Source organism: Nannobrachium achirus, assembly GCF_963921795.1.
Source record: "Nannobrachium achirus genome assembly, chromosome: 21".
Classification (NCBI taxonomy): domain Eukaryota; kingdom Metazoa; phylum Chordata; class Actinopteri; order Myctophiformes; family Myctophidae; genus Nannobrachium; species Nannobrachium achirus.
In genome coordinates, this window is record NC_137828.1 from 33829091 (window position 1) to 33849948 (window position 20858).

Here is a 20858-nt window from a genome sequence, read left to right on the forward strand (position 1 = left end):
TTGGGTGGAGGTTGAGAGTGGGTGGAGGTGGGTGAAAATGAAACTGCATATTCGGAATGGTGGTGTTTCTGATTTTCGGAATGGTGGGGTCTTATAGAACAATGGGAAACCCCACCATTCCGAATAATGGAAGTCAATCTTCGGAATGGTGGGGTTTCGGAATGGATGTGTTGGCAATCTGACGCTGAATTCATGATTCTAGTCGTTTTGTTACAAAAATGTGTTTTGCAAAAGTCGACACACACACACACACACACACACACACACACACACACACACACACACACACACACACACACACACACACACACACACACACACACACACACACACACACACACACACACACACACACACACACACACACACACACACACACACTTTTACATACGTCTGCCTCCTGGTGGCGCTATAAAAGGTAGATGTGAAAAATGCAGGGCAGGGCAAAGGTTTTTCCTTAGCCTCTAGGGAGTACGCATACATAGGTTTTAAACTGATCGGTGGAGTTATAGGTAAAAAAACACCATGAGGCAGATTTAAATTTTAAGTGGCATTTCTTCCTGTACATAGTGGGAATGTACGTGCAAAATGTCACGGAAATCGTAAACTTTGGAAGCCAATCTTAGCCAATCAGGAAGGAATATTAAATATCTGAAAGTCTTGTTTTGTTTAATGACTATAGAGATAAAATCTGAGGAGTACTGTCCAAAAAGGTACTGTCCAAATCCGCCTCCTGGTGGCGCTAGAACAGTTTCGGGCCAACAGTACCGGAGATGAGCTGTACACAGATGGACTGTGTTTAGTTTTTATCACAGTTACAGCTAACGTTATCGCAATCCACAGACAGGCTCAATAACCTAAATCTTATATTTTATATTTGATTTAAAATGTATTTTACAAGTGAAGGGCCAAATGCACGCACACGCACACGCACACACACACACACACACACACACACACACACACACACACACACACACACACACACACACACACACACACACACACACACACACGAAGGGTACATTTAGGTCTGATACTCATGTTAAAATCATGTATACTTTACAATATTACTGACCATTTTCCAAAGCATACATTTACACGTGATCTTTTTTTTCTTACATTTTGCCAAAAAACTTCCCAATTTCACATTGAGGTGCTGATGTTTGGCTTGAATCTGAATCTGAATCTGTCTTGGGTACAGGGGCGTTTCACATTAGCCTGGGGCCAGCCTAGATACTAATGCATCTAGCTAACCAACTGCAGTATCATTCCCTCCTTGTTTTAACATGGCTGGGATGTCTAGCTCAGCTAGGCTACTTTCACATAGGAATGGGCCAAATAGGAATAGGAATTTATATAGTTTTTCTAATATTCATTAATTAGTTGTCCCTAATGAACAAGACAACAATACACATACATTAGTGTCTAGAATGTTATTGTTTGCCCCCCACAAATAGATAAACAGTAGTTTGTTACATTGTCATTTCCATACTCAAAACACCAAGCAAAAAGAAGATCTGATTGATACATTTCACCAGATCCAATAGCTACAATTAGCTTTACAGGCATGGCACTGTACGTTTCAGTAGATGAGATATTGAGATATCACTGCAAAATGTTCTGTGTCTGCGGGTTTTGCAGTCTTTCAGCAGAGGCCAGACATACCATTTATTACCAAAAGCAGGAGATTAATGACCGGGGCTGGGCCAGGGCTCAACGTGAGGGGTTCTGCCAAATAGGCATGTCATCAGAAACATTACATGACTGGGCGTCAGCTCCACTCAGCCATGTTGTCTGTGCCCTCTTGTGGAAGGCTGGCACAGTTCAACCTCCGGCCACTTTCCCTTCCTCAGTCTGTCTCTCTGTTGGGTCTGGGGCACAGAGAGCACAGCTGCTGGCAGGCTACTGGTCTCAACAATTATTCTAACCTCTCATTTTTCCAGTCCCTCTTCTCTCTGTGCTCACTCAAAGCTTCTGGCAAGGCCCGGCCCGGACACCTCTCGATTCAACTTTATGGAAATGTATTAGAGAAAATAATATCAGCCCCAGAGCCCTCATTGTTTTTGAAAGAGCTTAAAAGACTCTTAAACTTCAGTGTGCTATGTCCATAAACCCATTTCCAACTGTGAGCTAACCCGCCACTGACATCATGGAGCAACCTTGAAAACATTCTGTTATCAACAAAAACCCTCCCCCACCCCTAAGCCTCCTTACAGTGAGGCAGGGTGTGACATTAATATCACAAAGTCATCTAGGGGGAATTTACAGGCAGCTTCTGTCCCATTGAGATGATGCAAGAGAAGCAGGATGATTCAAAGTGCCTGTCCCGTAATAGGAACCATTTGGTGGAAGGGGCGAGTGCAGAGCAGCCAATGCACAGAAGTCATCCACTTCAATCTTCAACAAATCTCTCTGCAATAAAACAGTTTATGGCTCATATTGAGTGCCAGGGCGGAATAACCCGATAATTGCCTCTTTTAGGTTGTTCTTGGAAACTTAAGAGTTCCCAACAGAATGGATTAACATGGTGTTATTAGTAAAGAGATACTGTAGACTTGTAGGACTGAAAACTGAATGTAAACAATATAATGGTAAGGCAACACAGAACTAGTTGCTATAAACAGTATAGTCTTTACGTCTAGGTTGGTATGACAGGCAACATTCTTTGCACCTTGGCAAAGGCTTTTGACAACAGGTAATAAAGAATATGCATGAATGATCACGCTATACCCCTTAGTGACAATGTTTTTACTAAACTGACGCACAAGTGAGGTAAGATGCCCGCATCGGATGCCAAAAAGAGGTGTCTCCCTCCTGTCTAATAAATCCACTTCATTATCATGTCCTCTCTTGCACTGGCGCTGATGAGGTCATGTACCATTATGCTTGCTTAGTTGCACACCTACAATACACAGTGAAATCTTCAATGTTAATTGGGTTGGGTCTGAAATGTGGGTTGGGTCTGAAAGAGTGAATATTTGAGTGGTGCTCCTGGAAGCGAGTTTCTAAATTCTAGGAGAGCGCAGGCAAGGAGCGCTCGTTTTTAACGACATTCAGTTATTGTCCACGACATTGCAAGCGGCGCGAAGGCCAGCGGACCTTGGTCCGGCGGAGCGCCGCGCGAGTTACGAAGCCGTGGTGAATGCAATCGTTATATTTATGCCCAGGCCGTAAGGCCTGGGCAAGCGCACGATAAACGCAATGTTTGGTGCACCTCGCGCAGTCCAAGTGACTACAACGGAGCGCTCCCTACGTCCGGTTCAGCCAATCACAAGCTTCAAAAATCAGTCCGGGGCGTGGTTTTGCCTTTGCTCTCCTAGAATTTAGAAACTCGCCTCCTGGAAGGAGCTTAGCTCACCAACATCTATCCGGGCTCTGAAGCATGGCCTACATCTGGCCTACATCTTGGCACAAAGGGCTCAAAGTTTGTTGTCCGGGGCTCCGGGCTCTGAAGCGTGGCCTACATCTGAGTCCATTTCTCCATTCCGACATGTCTCCTTTCCGACAGACACTAACCATATCTCTTACCCTAACCCTAACCTCTATGGAAGTGTTGCCACTCCGACAATAAGAAGTTACTGTCGGAGTGGCGACATGTCGGGATGGAGAGCGCCCCCCCCCCCCCCCCCCCTACATCTTGGCACAAAGCGCTCACAGTTTGTTGTACGCCCAGGGTCACATTGGCCAAGCTTCGCGTGACGCATAATGAAATTTACTCATAAATAGCTCCGCTCACTTCACACTAGGTGTGATTTTTACACTCTAGGAACTACACTCACAATTGGGCTTGCAAAGCTGGTGTCATACTGAGATGCCCCTCCCTCGGCAGCCATTTTGGGAGGGTCGGGGGATATATAATAGCTATAGTAGCAGGGCTTGACATTAACTTTTTGAGGTACAGTGTCATCTGGACAAGTACATTTCCCATTCACTTGTCCAGGCACAAAAGTAACTGGTCAATTTGCCATTTCAGTCTTTTTTATTCTTTTTTTTCTCTCTTTTTTCTTTTTTGGACAAATAAATAAGACCTCCTTCGCCCCCTCCACTCCAGTCCATAGTCTGCATACAGCACAAAGCTGCTAGGAGCATCACAGAAAAAGTTAAACCAAAAGCAACAAGTATATTTAATTATTTTTCCTTAAATCTTTATTCCACGATTTTGTAACCCATTTTTCACGGTCAAGTACATTTTTAATTAACTTGTTCATAAGGATTTACAGTTGTCCCGGACAACAGGACAAGCCAAATGTCTATGAGCCTTTCTGCAGCGCAAAAAAAATCAAATAAAAAATAAAGTTGAGCCTCAATGCATGCATGCAGCGTACTAGCTCTGAGGAACATTTTTAAATGTACTTGTGGCTTTTGGTTTCACTTTTTCTGTGACTCTCCTAGCAGCTTTGTGCTGGATAGACTATGGCGTGTGGAGTGGAGGGGGCCAAGGGGGTCTTATTTATTTGTCCAAAGAAATAAAATTAAAAAGACTGTGAGATGGCAAATTAACAAAGTGACTTTTGGGCCTGGACAAGTGAAAGAGAAATGTACTTGTCCAGAGGACACTCTACCTCAAAAAGTTCATGTCAAGCCCTGCTACTATAGCTGTGGCTGTTGGTTTCACTTTTTCTGTGATGCTCCTAGCAGCTTTGTGCTGTATGCAGACTATGGACTGTCGAGTGGAGGGGGCCAAGGGGGTCTTATTTATTTGTCCAAAAAAAGAGGAAAAAAAGAATAAAAAGACTGTCCAGATGACACTGCGCCTCAAAAAGTTAAAGGGATATTCCACTTTCAACAGGGAAACACCTTATGGCTTTTCTCCACATACACACCCATTGTAACTTCTAACTCTATTTTAACCATGATAGATTCATTAAAAACACTCATTATTTTTCTGGTGACTCATATACTACACTCCTAATACGTGAGCAGGCCGTGTTTCTTCGATACTTTTTTCATTTATTTTTAATAATTATTTGGGGAAAATAATTATTAAAAATAGATGAACAAAGTTATCGAAAAAACACCGCCTGCTCATGTATTAAATATTGGGTGTTTTTAATGAATCTATCATGGTTAAAAAGAAGTTTAAAGTTACAATGGGTGTGTGTGGGTAGAGGCCCTGGGCCTGGAGGGCCTGGTAACATTTACATCAAATATCTAAATATTGAATCAAGCAAATTAAAAACTGTTCAGGGTGTTCATAAAAGCCTGATTAGACGATAAAATTACCAAAAGTTTTTTTGAAAGTGAAATATCCCTTTAATGTCAAGCCCTGCTACTATAGCTAGTATATATCCCCCGACCCTCTCAAAATGGCTGCCGGGGGAGGGGCATCCCAGTATGACACCAGCTTTGCAAGCCCAATTCTTCGTTGTACAGCTTGTGTGCTACTTTGGAGGATTACAGCAGTTTTTTTTGATTGATTGATTGATTATTTTATTAGACAAAAAAGGAGAACAGTACACGTATAGTCAATACAATTGAAATGTAGTACAGTACAAGTACAGTTAAACACCCTGAAAGGAAAACAAAGAAAACATTCAATAATATGCACACAAGCTGTACAACACTCACAATTCTTCGTGCTCACTTCTTGCCTGTCTGTGAGAAGCTTGTGTGCTACTTTGGAGGATTACAGCACTTTGAGATTTGCCTCAAATATAAAGTGTGTTACAAATAAAATGTATTATTATTATTGCAGCAGCGTTACAGTATATGAGGTTTTCGGCCCTTGCTCTCCAGGTCTTCGTGGTCCTCATGATAAAGGACAGAACAAACTGTGTGGTTGTATTGTGGTTCAGGGATCAGGGAGTTGGGGTTAACCTACCTGCTGTGTTGCTTCTCAGCAGAGCGGTTTCTTCTATTAAAGTCAATGTTTTGCTCCTGTGGCTCCGATGTGACCTGTTGAAGTTTTCAGAGGTAGTCAATTTGTGAATAAAACATTACATTTACAACCTTTCATACAGTGCAGATTGAAAGGAGTCTAAATCTGGGAAGATATTTAAGATTTCCTAAGGGTGGCTACAGTAAAACAAATAAAGTTAAGACAGCTGTTATAGACCTTTCAGGCCCATTCCTTGTTCAAGGAAATAAAACAGAAAACCAGAAACCGGAAAACATTTCTACAGCCAGTTAAAAAAAAAAACTCACTGACTCACTCAAAGAAATTCATTCTAGAACTTAAAAGTACTGTCAAGAGGAAGGGGCATACAAACCCGACTGGAGTCCCACTGCACAGATACTCTAAACATCTTAAGCATGGGATGACATCCTAACTCACAACCATAAATGTGACTTGTTGAAGTTCGGGTCCATCCATCACAACTCCACATAAGGCAGAGCTACAGCTAATCTACCGCGAGGCCCGATTAATTCCGCTTCCCCAACGCGTTGCTGGGAAATTGACATCAGACTTTTGGCAGCGTTTCTCATCATCTCCAATGAGGAGAAACAGCGTCATCTTAGTGATTTGCGGAGGCAGAGGACCAAACACTTCCAATGTTTCTCACATAGCGGTAATTAATCTGTCCTCCCTCATTTCCCCTCTGACGACCCCAAAAGTGGCCCAGAACCATGATCAAGTGACAATGAAGCTGGGGTTAATTATGGGTATGTATGGGTAAAAAGGCCCCCCATAAAGTCGCAACATGACAAGGCCAAAGATACGCAATGTCACCAGCACGAGAGAGAGAGAGAGCCGCAGGTGTGAAGCAGCTGAGAGCCTCCCAAGCGGTCTCTGGTGTTAATACACACAACATTCTCTGGTTTCATCATGAGATCCATTGGAGGCTATTAAACAAGAGCAGATCGGTCAGCTCCTCCCCTCCCTGTTGGCTAGTAACTGTATCACAGTTCAGCTCAACTCCACCCTTCATCTCCATGCTGTCATTGGAACGAAGATGGAACAACAGAACTCTGTAAATGGCCGTCCCCAGCCAAATCAAATGTTTAAACAGTCCCTGCAATGTATCCCTACTTTGTGTGTTACGACTACAAGGTGTTTGTGCAAACTACAGATAACCTTTTGAAGAGACAAGTTGTTGTGAAAGAATACAATGAGGCTGATCAGACTCTAGCAAACGTTCAAAACCGTTCTTATTATGCACAGGCACAGCTGACAGAGTTGTAATAAAGGCTTAAAGGGTCGCTACATGAAGCTGACATAAATTGTCAGTAAAGAAGTAATATTATCTATAAGACAAGGCTATCCCCTTAACAATGACCTAGACCAGTGTGATATGCGATTTGATGGGTTGCAAATAAAAACTTGTAAAAAATGTTCTAAAACATAACTTTGGTTGATTATTTCTCCCCTTCAATAATACCAATTGGTAATTGATTAGTCACCTTTCCAACGAGGTATAACTTGTAAGGATCATACAATCGTGGAATATATGAGCAACACAGCCAAATGTGATGAAGAACCACAAGCTTTCTGACAGAGATTTTCAGATGAGATTTGCACAATGGTACCACCGACAGCGCTCTACCCAGGTACATGCATATGAGTCCTGTTCTGTCTGCCATGCATTTCTATGATAAAGAAATGTCAAGGTGCCCAATTTGTTTTGATGCCTAGATTTCCTGGTGCCTGTTTGCTGCCTAGTCTTCCGGGTAAGAGTAGTGCCCACTCTTCCTGCATCCAAACTGGAAGTTTACCAACTATAGCATGGCTATGTTGAGGCAAGATGGAGTGCAAGTGATTGACAATCACTTAAGTAAATCATTCTCTTGTTACAAAAGGTCTGTATGTAATCACAAGTTCCTGGCATCCCACACCTGACCACAAACGTTTCATCTGGAAAACTTGGCCATCTAACATCCCTCAAGTATTCATCTGCAGAAGGAGACGAGTGGCAGCATATTGATGCATTCACTGTGAGGTGATTCCAATTACCATGTGCCAGAGTATTTATGATTCGACTCCTCTCTCAGAAGAGTGTCTGCTTTGTTGTAGTGAATAAGGATAGAAACCATGACTTTGTGTAGCATCTGGATTTTGAAGAATACCCACTGGAGACGTGATGTGCTGGGATCCAAGGCTTCCTGTTCTTCTTCTCCTATCGCAGACACCTGTTTTTTCCTCATCATTCTGATCCACAAATGCAAACTGCGTGCATGCTTTTTGCTCTGTGCTTAACCACTTAAGCCCTATACACTTTGACGTTCGACAAACAGCGAAAGCCGCCATCTACGAGCTCACAACACATCTGCTGTATTTTTTAACGTTCTCTCTGGAAACCTTTTTTTCTATGATGACATGCCCAACATAGGGCATGTCAAATAGCCATGCCAGGTTTAAAGTGGTTAACTGATGAAAAAAGAAATCTGACTAGAAAATGACTCTATCAAAGATATAACATTACAATAAGAGGCAAAGCAAAAACACTTTCAGCCTCCAAAGCAAAATCCTACCCAGTCTTTCAGCAGCCGCTTTTGGCAGAAGTCTGTGATAAACGGGTGAAGGCACACAAACGACTGGTGGGCTGGCAAGCAAATTAGAATAGAGCAGTGAGTGAGCGAGAGAGTAATAAATCCCAGCTTGAATAAAAAGCCATATGCAGACTCAATAAATTCAGTGCAACTTTATATGTAAATGAAAAATAAAAAAATAAAAAAGAGCCACAATCTGGAGGATTCATTGGAGTTTTTGGGCAAGCAGGACAGTGAAAACCACCAGCTCTGAAGGTGAAACGCAAGCCCAGAGTTGCTGCCGCGGTGGAGGTCTCCCCGTGACCCTGAGGGGTCTTTAAGTGCATGTGGGAGAGTTAAGAAGCTCTCACCATTTTTACAATAGGTATAAATATCATTATGTTAACCATGCCTTTGTCCGCTTGCCATAATATTTTCTTTCAATCCACTCCAGACAGGGATAAAACACACACACACACACACACACACACACACACACACACACACACACACACACACACACACACACACACACACACACACACACACACACACACACACACACACACACACACACACACACACACACACACACACACACACACACACACACACACACACACACATTTCCATGAGACGGTGCACCACAGGACCAAGCTTAGATCCTTGCATTTGAAAGAATAATAAGGCTAATATGAGACCAATGATTCCCTGGGCCTGAGAGAGGCGCAGAGTTTGGGTGAGTCATATGACCCAGGTCTGAGCCTCACCCACCCACCACAACGTCTGCCAGGGTGCGTAACACGCACGCCGCACACACACACACACACACACACACACACACACACACACACACACACACACACACACACACACACACACACACACACACACACACACACACACACACACACACACACACACACACACACACACACACACACACACACACACACACACACACACACACACACACACACACACACACACACACACAGCCCTTGAAAAAGAGAAAGACGTGTCTGGAGTCTCTGACCACATCATGGTCAATGAGGGGAACCATAAATGTGTCTGTGAAAGAGGGAGAAGGAGAGAGAAATACAAGGAAGACAGCTCAGCCTACCGTTCTCACTTAACGCTTGTCTCACATCAGCCTTGAGCTTTAACAAAGTACAGGCTATGTAGACACTCCAGAGACTAGGGGGCTTTCTATCAACTTAACACTGATCTGACAGGGAAACCTCACAATTAGGCAGAGATCACAACACTATCTTAAAATATCCATCCACACAATGTAACCCTTCTGGATGAACAACACTAAAACAAAATTGATGATGTTCCAGGGGGGATTGTTCAGACATAGCTGTCGGACCCAGTATTTTATCTGGGTGTGAGAGAAGTTTCTCTCAAAGGACTCAGCAATGTTCGTGTCATTTATCATCTATCAAAGACAGAATCCATGGGCCTTCGGGGAGGCCCAATTACCTAAACTGCTGGTTCTCAACATGGGGTCCGGGGACCCCAAGGGGTCCTTGAGGGGGTTCCAGAGAGTCGACAGCTAAATGATTGATAGTTAGAATAGGAACCAAAAGGGCCCATGGGTCTGTAACTCCGCCCTCAGAGATGAAGAGAGAGTGAGTCATTTTACAGTGTGGGGTCTAGTACCGTCCCAGAGATAAATATGCGGTCTGGTGTGATGGGAGAGTGTTTTTTGCAGGTCTTTCAGTCCGAGTGCATCAAAAAGCCAACTGGTTTAAGGCAGCAGAAGCTTGTCATTGGCTGCGCGGAGCTGCCGAAAGTCGGGGGGACAGGAATACACCTAAACCTAACCTTAACCCCTAACCTCAGTAAAACTAACGCTGGTGAAATGCTAACCTGATGAAACCTGCCGACGCTGGTGAATGCTAACCTGGTGAAATGCTAACCTGATGAAACCTGCCGACGCTGGTGAATGCTAACCTGGTGAAATGCTAACCTGGTGAAACCTGCCGACGCTGGTGAATGCTAACCTGGTGAAATGTTAACCTGCCGACGCTGGTGAATGCTAACCTGGTGAATGTTAAACTGGTTGGACCAACGGTGCTTAACCCAGTTGCCTTCACTCGGATTGAAAGACCTGCAAAAACACTCTCCCCTGGGGTGATGTGGTGGCTTAATGCTTATCAAATTGTAAGTCCTTCAAATTAAAAAGTAATGAAAATTGGGGCGCCCACTGGCCTACCGGTCCAGGTGCATACCACATAAGCTTGGTGTAGCCTGACAGCGTGTCGATTCCCGATCCCGACCAGCTTTGCTGCGTGTCACTCCCCATCTCTCTCCCCATTTCCTGTCAGTCTACTGTCCTATCAATAAAGGCATAAAATCCCCAAACCATATAAAAAAAAAGTAATGAAAATTACTGACCTAAATGAATGTTTCTGCAAGCCGTGGACTGGGTAGGGTATGCCTATATTCCTTTGTTAAAAAGGGTTAGGGTTAGGGAAGCAAAACACCTACACCTTTTTAAGACACTACTTAACCAATAATACACATATGCATAGAGCGCCCCCTTGACCTCCAAGACTCCAACATGCCACATTTAAGTAAAGGCTGGTCGCCTAGCCTAATATTAATAACACATGATGGCGTAGCTTCCTATAGGCCTATGTATAATGTGTGGCCCAAATAATGACAGGCCCAAAAATAGGGACAGCTAGTGTATATATTACTTTGAGCCTGTCATTATAGGCGAAGATCTTGATTAAATACCATAAAATAAAATGGAAAAATAGCATATAGCTTACTAGAAGGACCCCAATTGAAGCTTTCTTTTGGTACCTTTTAGTTGACCTTGTAGACTACCAGTGAACTGAAATGTCATGACACTTACCTTCTAATAAAGTCCTCAATCAATCAATCAGTACTTAAATGAATGAGGTATTTTTACTGAATTATACAATTTACTTCTGCTACTCCATACAGCAAAGATTGTAGACTACTTTTACTCCACTACAATTATTTGAAAACTGTAGTTAGTTACTTTTTGTACGTTTTGATTATTACAAATATAGCCTCGCCTAATTAACCCTGCACATTTCGTCCATTTGAAAATAGCTGGACTTTTACGTGTAAAAGAGTAGTAGCCTACTTATTAGGCCTACAGTATGCGAGTATTCCGCTGGCCTTCGCGCCGCTTGCAATGTCGTGGACAATAAGACATCTAAGCATAAAACGAGCGCTCCTTCAAAGCCCTACAGTATGAATGATACTTTTACTTAGACTATACGTAAAAATGTGAGCCTACTTTTTCCAACACTGATGCTCATGCATGCTCAAAGCATTGAAATTAATGTCGCGTTATGATGTAGGCCTACCTGCTATTTTCGAATAGCCGAAGTCTACCAAGTAGCCTGTATGGTATTAGTTTGTCATTGTCAGGCCCACAAGAATCTAGTGTTTTCATACACCTTGCGAAAATGCACAAAACATATTTATTCAGACTTAAAGAATAGCCTACCTCATGTTTCACCGAAATTCATACCGTTTTCTTTTGCCAAGTTCAGTCATGTCTTCCTCCCGAGGTGATTAATTTATTTTAACACCATTCAGCTGTTGGCAGAGAGGTGAATTATGACAGATTTATTTGGCATCTCTCCGCGTGTTGTTGCCATAGAGTTAGTTGTTGCACGGTCATTATCTAACGTAACACTGCTGATGTAATGATGCATTCTATTAGAAATAATTAGAGAACCACGCCCACTTCGCGTGCGGCTCATTAAAGCCAGAGTGTATATAAGAGAGTTACGTCACGCTTTGAACTCGCCGCAGACCGGAAGTGGCGTCGCATGGAAGCCTGTTCTCATTCTTATCGAGGCTCTGCTGCTCTCCTGCCCGTCCGCCCCCACTATAGCCGAGGTATTTTCAATCACTGGTAAGTAGACGAAATCACGTCTTTTTCACCCTTTTAACGCATTCACGGGCCTCTCGTGAATGTGTGAATGCGTGAATGCGTTAAAAGGGTGAAAAAGACGTGATTTCGTCTACTTACCAGTGATTGAAAATACCTCGGCTATAGTGGGGGCGGACGGGCTGAAGAGCAGCAGAGGCTAGCTAGGAATGAGAACAGGCTCCATGCGTGCGCAAGTGCGCATGCGTAAGCTTCCCACCATAGAGTAAATAGGCTTTCCACGCTTACTATGGGAGTCGACGTAAGTGACGTAACTCTCTTATATACACTCTGATTAAAGCGCGTCATTTAATATCAATTCAATTCAATTCAAAGGAGCTTTATTGGCATGAGAAAACATACGTTTACATTGCCAAAGCAAGTGTCACAAATAAAAATAAAAACAGACTCAAACTCAAAATATCTTTGAGTAAATGTAGCCTACCCTGTAGGCTATTAATTTCAGACTAAAATCACGTTCATTTCAAATTGCTTTAATATCTTAAATAGTTTTTATAGGCCTGGTCCCTGGTGGTCTAAGTTAGTGGTTCTCAAATGGGGGTCCGGGGACCCCAAGGGGTCCTTGAGGTGTTGGTTTGTAGGGGGTCCCCATGAAAATGATTGATATTTAGGAACCAAATGGACCCTACCTGTCTGTCTGTGTGTACAAATAGAATCAATAATGGTTCCATTTGTACACTCTCAGATGTTTCTCAAAAATGGGGGTACATGTACCCCTAGGTGTGTACGCAGCCAGGGGTACTGCCGTTATTGCGACCGTAGGTCGCACTTACTACAGAAAGCTGCTCGAGGTGTCCGTCTGTCCGTCCGTCCGTCCGTCACACACGTCACACGTCACACTTTTGCCCTGCTCATATCTCCGCAACCGTTGCCCCGATCCATGCCAGATTTTGCACACACACTCCTTACCTGCCAAACTACAACCTCCAAGGACCCCCGGAGCTCCAGGGACCCCCAGCTCCCTCGGGGACCCCCAAGTGTAAAAAATGAGCACATGTGCAAAAATTACCAAATGACCACCCCAACGGGGCTGCTCACGGGGCATTCCCGGGGACCACCCACTCCTGGTGCTCCAGAACGGATGCAAAAGTGGTGGCGCCCCCAGTGGAGGACCCCCTGCCACTGCAGCTCACATAAAATGCCGTAACTCGGGCTAGGAGCGACCGGGAGAGCCGGGGCCGGTACCTATTCGTCCGCCTTGGCGGCGCGGAGACCCCACCCCACATTTCTCACATGGCCCTCTAGCGCCACCATGAGGCCGATTCAGATTTTGCCCGAAAATCACGAAAATCACTACACAGTATGTCTACACTCATGTCATCAACATGGATCAGGAAGATTTTGGAAAAACACATTTTTGCTCTATTTGTGGAGATAAGTGACCTACGGTCACTTATCTCCCGATTAGGGAGTCTTACTGGTATATAACTCTATGGGTACTGCAGGGGGTACATTAGGAAAACTAGAAAATGGGAATATGATTGTATTTTACTATTATGGTTAATGATAAAACATTGACAGAGTTTATGTGAACCTTCTCATCTGTACATTTAAACCAAATTACATCACTAACTTGACTAGTAGTATCAGTTATTGAATAGAAAGCAAAGTTTATTTGCCATTATGCTGGTTTCTTTTTTTACATATTGGCATTTTGATGTCAATGTTGCTGTAGTCAGGGGAATGGGGTACTTGGCTTTGGAAATCAGTATAACGGGGTAGCCTACTCCAGCCAAAAAGATTGAGAACCACTGGCCTAGACTAGAGCCTACACCAAACCAGGGTCCTTGAAATTGAAAAGTTTGAGAACCACTGAAGTTAAAAACAAAAGGTATACAATTAAACTTACATTTTGAGTTTAAGTATTATTTTAAAAATAATATAGGCATAGGGTAGGGCCTATATCAAATTGTTATAACAAAATCCACACTGTTGATTTCAGCCAAAACAGTCACTAGGCTATCATATCATACCTGCAGATACACAATGAATGGGACAGACTTTGTGAACTCAAAGTTTATTTTAATGTTTAGGCTACTTTAATGACCCAGAGTGAGCTTAATTATAATGTGCTGCTAGCTGTGAACCAGAAAATGAACCCATTTCCCCAGAAAATACCCAGGGTGGTTACAGAAACAAGTTTTTTCCGTTTTTGTCCAATTCATTCTCGGTGGAGCTTTGCGTCAGTGTGACATCATACTGCAGATAGTGTGTGTGTGTGTGTGTGTGTGTGTGTGTGTGTGTGTGTGTGTGTGTGTGTGTGTGTGTGTGTGTGTGTGTGTGTGTGTGTGTGTGTGTGTGTGTGTGTGTGTGTGTGTGTGTGTGTGCAACGTGCGTGCAACGTGCGTGCATGCTGCAGCCAGGGGTGGGGGAACTCTCTGGTTTCTGGCTAAAGTAGAGAGTGGAGAAGCCCAATGAAAATATATTTCCAAAGTTCAGTCAGTGTTTTTCTTGTACTTCTGGGACATTTGTTTTGACATGAACAATAGAAACAAAGATATTGCGATAGAGCAAATGCACTAAGGAAACCATCATGAAAGACAGCACAGATCATAGGGAGCTAAAGTTCAAATGCCTAATTTAGTAACTTAGTAGGTCAACATAATTTAAAGTTATCAAAGGTCACTAAGGTCAGTGATTCTTAAAGTGAGGTTCGGGGACCACATGGGGCCCTTGAGAGGGTTCCTGGGGGTCCCAGCAAAATAATTTCAATATAACAGATCTACTATTTTCAAAACATTTGGAAGATTCTCAAAAAACCCTCGACCTTGCACAAAATTATTCCAGATGGGGGTCCGCAGTTATGGAGGTCCTTGACATGAAAACATCTGGGAACCACTGGTGTAGTTGCATGCACTGAGCTGGCATTTTTGCTTTTCTGCCCATTGGCTTGAAGTCTCATAGTTTCTCCACCCAATTCCAGAAGCACATCAGGATTTATTTCCCTTCCATCTCACTATAACCAGCCTGTAAAGGAGGGTGTCTGTGGGCGGAGTTCTCATCCCATTTAAGATGAGGTTGTAGTATAATGGTATCTTAAACCTGATTTATACGTAGATCGTATGACACTCACTGTTGCATGATGAAAATAGCTTCTATTTTTGTCATCTGTAGGCGCATAAATTAAGCTATATTCTATATGTTTTCCAAATAGCGTAGTTTCCAAATAGCATAACATTTTTATAATGCTGTACACACAAACATGCACACATAAACAAGGCTAAGTATTCCATTACATATCGTTGTTGTCGGGTTGTTTGTTTTGTATTTATCATTTAAAAAATGATTTAAATTATAGTGAAAATAGCTGATCTACAAGCACAATCACGAGGCGTTGTGTGCTTGTAGATCTGCTATTTTTTACTAGTTTTGTCCAGTCTTGTATGATGAAGCAGGGTTTTTCTTATAAAAACTACAAATTTAAAACTTGGAGATACGAGGTTTCTGCCTGACAGTGACGATATTCTTCTCACTGCAGTAGGGAGAGAACGTTTAATACTGAACTTCATATGGCTTCAAAGCATACCTCTGCTCCAGCAGAGATTTATTTGTGCTGTACGTCAGGTTAAATCCCACTATGTTCATGTCGTAAATTAAGACCCTGGGTCAGTTCGCTGACCACTGACGGTGGTCCGGATCTCCCAGTAAGCGAAGTGGTGTCGCCCTTCTGTTCCTGGGTGGCCCTTGCAGCAGCTTTGAATGAGCCCGGCTCATAAAGCCAGCACAGTAAACACACTGTATGGGACTGGAAGCTTCCAACTCCAGGGATATGATATTATGGATACAGTAGGGTGAAACTGAATCTCTTTGATTCCCGTGTGGCTGTGAGATTTCACAGTATTCCCTGCACTGTATAATGAAAACCTATATTAGAGTTAAATGTCAGTGGGAAAAACCTTCATCATGGAAGTTCACAGTAAAATCCGGGTGTGTTCATTTAACTCTTCAGAGATCATCTGTGTGATCATTTATCATTGGTGAGAAAATGGATTAAATGAAGATCCCTAAAGATTTCTTCTTCATGTGCTCTGAAGGATCACGACATTCACTGTTCCTGATAATGGTGGAATTGAAAAGAAACACTATTTTGTTAGACATCTGTGTTGCAGTACCTTCAGTCTTCAGCTAACTCAATGTTTCTGCTATACTGCTGGACACCTGATTCTTGATAGTTTGCCGACATACCGAATGAAGGAAAAGAGAAGACATGAACTCAAAGAAAATATTGACGGTAAAAATGCATGCTGGCGATCTGTGAAATAGGAACAGATGGAAATGTGTTGCTCCAACAAAGACATTTATCTCCTCCAGTGAATAAGAATGTGTGTAAATTACAACATGTAATGCAAAAGGTTTCATTCTCTGACAGGAAAACATTGTTTATAGTGACATGAAGACTATATCAACACAGCGCGCTGCAGCGTTGATTAAGCCATATCATTACATTCTTCCACACATCCTTACAAAACCACATCCCTTTCCACTGAACACGAGTACATGTTGTGTGGAAATACCTGGGATATTAGTCCACATGCTGTGTTTTATAAGAGGGGTTTCTGACATGGGAAAGCAGCTGATTAGTGTTCTGACACATCCCTTTACAGGAATCAAACCAGGCTGGGGCTCAGGGCATTCACTCAACCACATCCCGTCTGCAGAAACGGGCATGACTTGGTATATGCCATACCACAACGCGGTAGTTTGAATAGAGTGATCAGACAGTGCCGGGGAGAAGGGTGCAGTCTACTGTGTGTGTGTGTGTGTGTGTGTGTGTGCGTGCGTGCGTGCGTGCGTGCGTGCGTGCGTGCGTGCGTGCGTGCGTGTGTGTGTGTGTGTTCACATGGAAAACTGAATCTAGGACTGACGTCTGCCATGTAACCGTCAGACGACCACAGTTTAACCAACGCGTGCCCAGGCAAACACCGCACGGTTAGAAGAAACGTAGCCATGGTCAGAACATATTTCTCTTTTTCCTGTCATCACCTAAACAAGTGTCAGAGGCACAAGACACAGACATGTCATCCGCCCTCAGTTGATGGATGGAACCTAGGTACGATATGAAAATTTCATGTCACGATTATTGTGACCAAAACAATTGCGATGTACGATATTATCGCGATAATCAAAATATCTCCAACATCCATTATGCTGGGGCGGAACGTTTGCCAAAAATAGCAGATCTACAAGCTCACAATGCATCGCAACGCAACGAGTTGTGAGCTTGTAGATCGGCTATTTTTGACAAAGAGATTTAGTAGCGTGAAAAAAGGATGTATCAAGTACGTTATTTCCAGGTCCGTTTTACGAATTATAGAGGGTTTAAGTGCATTGCATCGGTTTAAGTGCAGTGCATGACAGAGGTTAATTTCACGATACATCTCTGCGATACGATTATTGTGAGTGTTTTTTAATAACGATTATCGTCCCAACCCTAATGGAACCGATTCTGCGCTCCACAATACCAGTTGTAATAACTCAAAAACATGATATTGATATTGAAGTTATTTTAATCGCCATAAAAAGACAATATTTTCCATTGTGACTTACAAGCTCCTCTTTAAATCGTCAACATCAACAGAAAAGTCATACCTAGGTAACTCAAGGTGACTGTTGGGTTGAACCAAATCATTTTAATTAATATCATAGAATTCCCTTATATTCCCACCATAGTTATTACTTTCTATTTCAAGAATGCTACATCTGGACAGTGCATGTAAAGAAATTGCTTCTATACATTGGTGTGCTACCCTCACAAAGTGAATATGCGTTACTCTTAGGAAACTGGTTGTCAACAACAAAATGCATCTTTTTTTTTCTCGACTCCTCAAGGAGATTCAAATGCATGCTTAAAAGCAAACAAACTATTTCTTAATATTCCATAGTTAGAAGTGATACTATCACATTGGTGCGTACAGTTTTCGAGGGCTACATTGTCTAGGAAATATCAGCATCTGTGGAAAAAGTATACAATCTCTTTTTGTTTTTTAATTCATGTGAGTTATAAAAATAATAGTCTCTGTACACATTATTCAAAATGTCCAGTGGTTTGCATAATTGTTTGATTGGATCAATGTCTCTGTCTTCACCATTATAGGCCTGTGAAAAATGAAACACAAAGACAAAAACATCAGTCTCCTAGAAACCGGAAAATCAGACGCTTTCAACCGCTAATAAGCATAATAACTAGGGCAATTACTATAAAACAGCCCTTTAATATTTGAACATGTCAAAGATAAACACGAGGTGGAAAAGTAGGCCTGCTGCTACCCGATGGAGGTTCCAGGGGCCATATTTCATGCAGTGAATTCTGGGGGATTTGAGTGACTGGGGTGACTTCATACATCAGCTTTGGGTTTGGTTGCCATGGCAGTGCATGGCCTCTCTGATAGCCAAGCGGCCGCGTCCCTGCTCTCAGATGTGTCTCCAGACTGGCACCCTCACACTGGGAGCTGTGGGCACCAGTAGAGCCACAAGAAGGAGAACCGCAGACAACCTCGATCCAGACAGACTTTCTCCCTCTCCCAAAATGTTGATGCTGAGAGTTGACGCTGTCTGCTGAGCGTAAACTCACAACCCAAAGTGACTTAATGGAACCGGGCAGCAGGGAGCCTCACTTCCCGCAACATGGGCCCTCTCCACCAATCACATATCAGAGCGGCTACATCTTCCATTTAACCCGCGTGTGTAATTGGCTTGACTTTAAATGAAGGCAGAGGCTTCTAAATCACTCATTGGTGGTTATTGGGGTAACATGTTATGGCTCTACCGATGAGGTCATTGACAGACAGACATGGAGGCTCTGTCAAGTTCCGACATGCGCTCAATAAAACACTTGTCTCAATGCCATTCCACACACAAACGCTAATGAGAAACATGCATGAGCTGTTGGATAGTGGCGATCCAGATAATAAGCCATATTATATGGTAAATCTATCTACTTTGATTTCAGGATAACATGCATGCAGAAAGTTTCTCAGAGTCTCACCTGAAAACACTGATCTCTTACTGGCATCTCGAACTCCACCTGTGAATGAATTAGGAAAGAATGAGAACCACATTATTCTACAAAACATTTAGTAGTGGATAAGCATGTGTGTATGTCTGAATGATGATTGCAGTTTAAGCAAAATAAGGTCACCGATCCTGTGATTGCTCTATCCTTTTTTGACAGTAAGGAAGTTTTGAAACAGCTGTGTGTAAAATTTGCACCATCACTTTCCATTTCTCACAGTTTCTTTTTTTAAGGTCATTTTCTTTAATGGCAACCACATTATCAGTGAATGCTGTACAGATAGTAGTGTGCTGTTGATAGGTATTTTGTTATGGTTCATATCATCTTTTTATCAATACATATTGATGACCACCTGAAGTTGAAGGCACAGTGACTGTGTCATAAAATGTCATGTACAGTACAACACAAGGTCTCCGTCTGGTTGAAATCAGACCTTATCAACTGCCTGGAGCCTGTACCGAAAACAATGAGAATTGTTTTGGTTTATAAGGCTCAGTGTCATCCAGACACGAGCAAGGACATCTCTCCTCCCAGGAACCCTGTATGTGGACTCTTTGTCTTGTGTTGAAACGTCATCCATTGACTGATGAAATGACCATACTTATACTCATGTCAAAACATAATTTGTCAGAGAGAGCACGAACCATTGATTATTCTGTACTGTACCTGTCTTGAATACTCTCTCTCCATAGTAAACATACCATTCTCACTCTGATCACTCTCCTGTCTTATTTCTGTGTGATGGATTATTGTATCTCATATGGGAATAAGAAGGTGTTGTTGTTTAATAATAATATATCGATCAAAATGGTCCTACGTCGCCGCATACAGATGTAATCTTGACCGACCGATGGATGGACAAGTGACCGTGGGTGCACTTTCTCTCCCCCGGTGGGTCGGTGTTACAACACGTATAAAAGAACCAGCTGTGAGTTTGGAAGTTTACTGTGTTTTCAGACAAGGTTATTATTTTGACAACAGTACAATTTATTTTATAACATTCCCTGCTTGGACATCCGCCACTGGACCGCTGGACACATGGTTTTCTGATTGCATGCTCCACGGTCCGAGGACGGATCTTTATGCACCACTGGTGACCGGAATAATATTTTAAGATAAGTATACTGTTTTCTTCAGTTATCTGTGCGCGATGAGTCGCTTCTCAGTTTGAATTATTGTTTTGATTTTTGATATTTCAGGGAGTCGGACAAGGCTAAATAATGTTTTAGTATCGCTCAGTCTATTTTACCTTCACTTGTTTTAACACATAAATTGCTCGGACACATCCTATCATAGGCTATTGTCCCCGCCAGCCCAACATAGGGGAAATACAGTAGGACAGGAGACACCATTCATTATAACATTCTTTTAAATTATAACATTTGCAATTACTTATTAATCCTTTATAGTTTACGGTTGGCCCCTGTAACATTATGTGTCGTGTCTTTGAATTTTGAATTAATGATGAATTATTGTTCTCCCTCCATCGAG

The 20858-nt window shown here is 42.6% G+C and overlaps 1 protein-coding gene across 1 annotated transcript in view; it reads right to left on the bottom strand.

The window, feature by feature from the left end:
* Window positions 1-17334: 17334 nt before the first annotated feature.
* cUnh8orf34 (chromosome Un C8orf34 homolog) overlaps window positions 17335-20858 on the bottom strand; it is a gene marked incomplete at both ends in the record, with an annotated part of 117758 nt that continues 114234 nt past the window's right edge. The window contains 3 exons of the mRNA XM_080751732.1: window positions 17335-17338; window positions 18697-18814; window positions 19341-19379. Of these exons, the coding sequence (XP_080607858.1) occupies window positions 17335-17338; window positions 18697-18814; window positions 19341-19379 (161 nt within the window). The remainder of the gene's footprint in view (window positions 17339-18696; window positions 18815-19340; window positions 19380-20858) is intronic.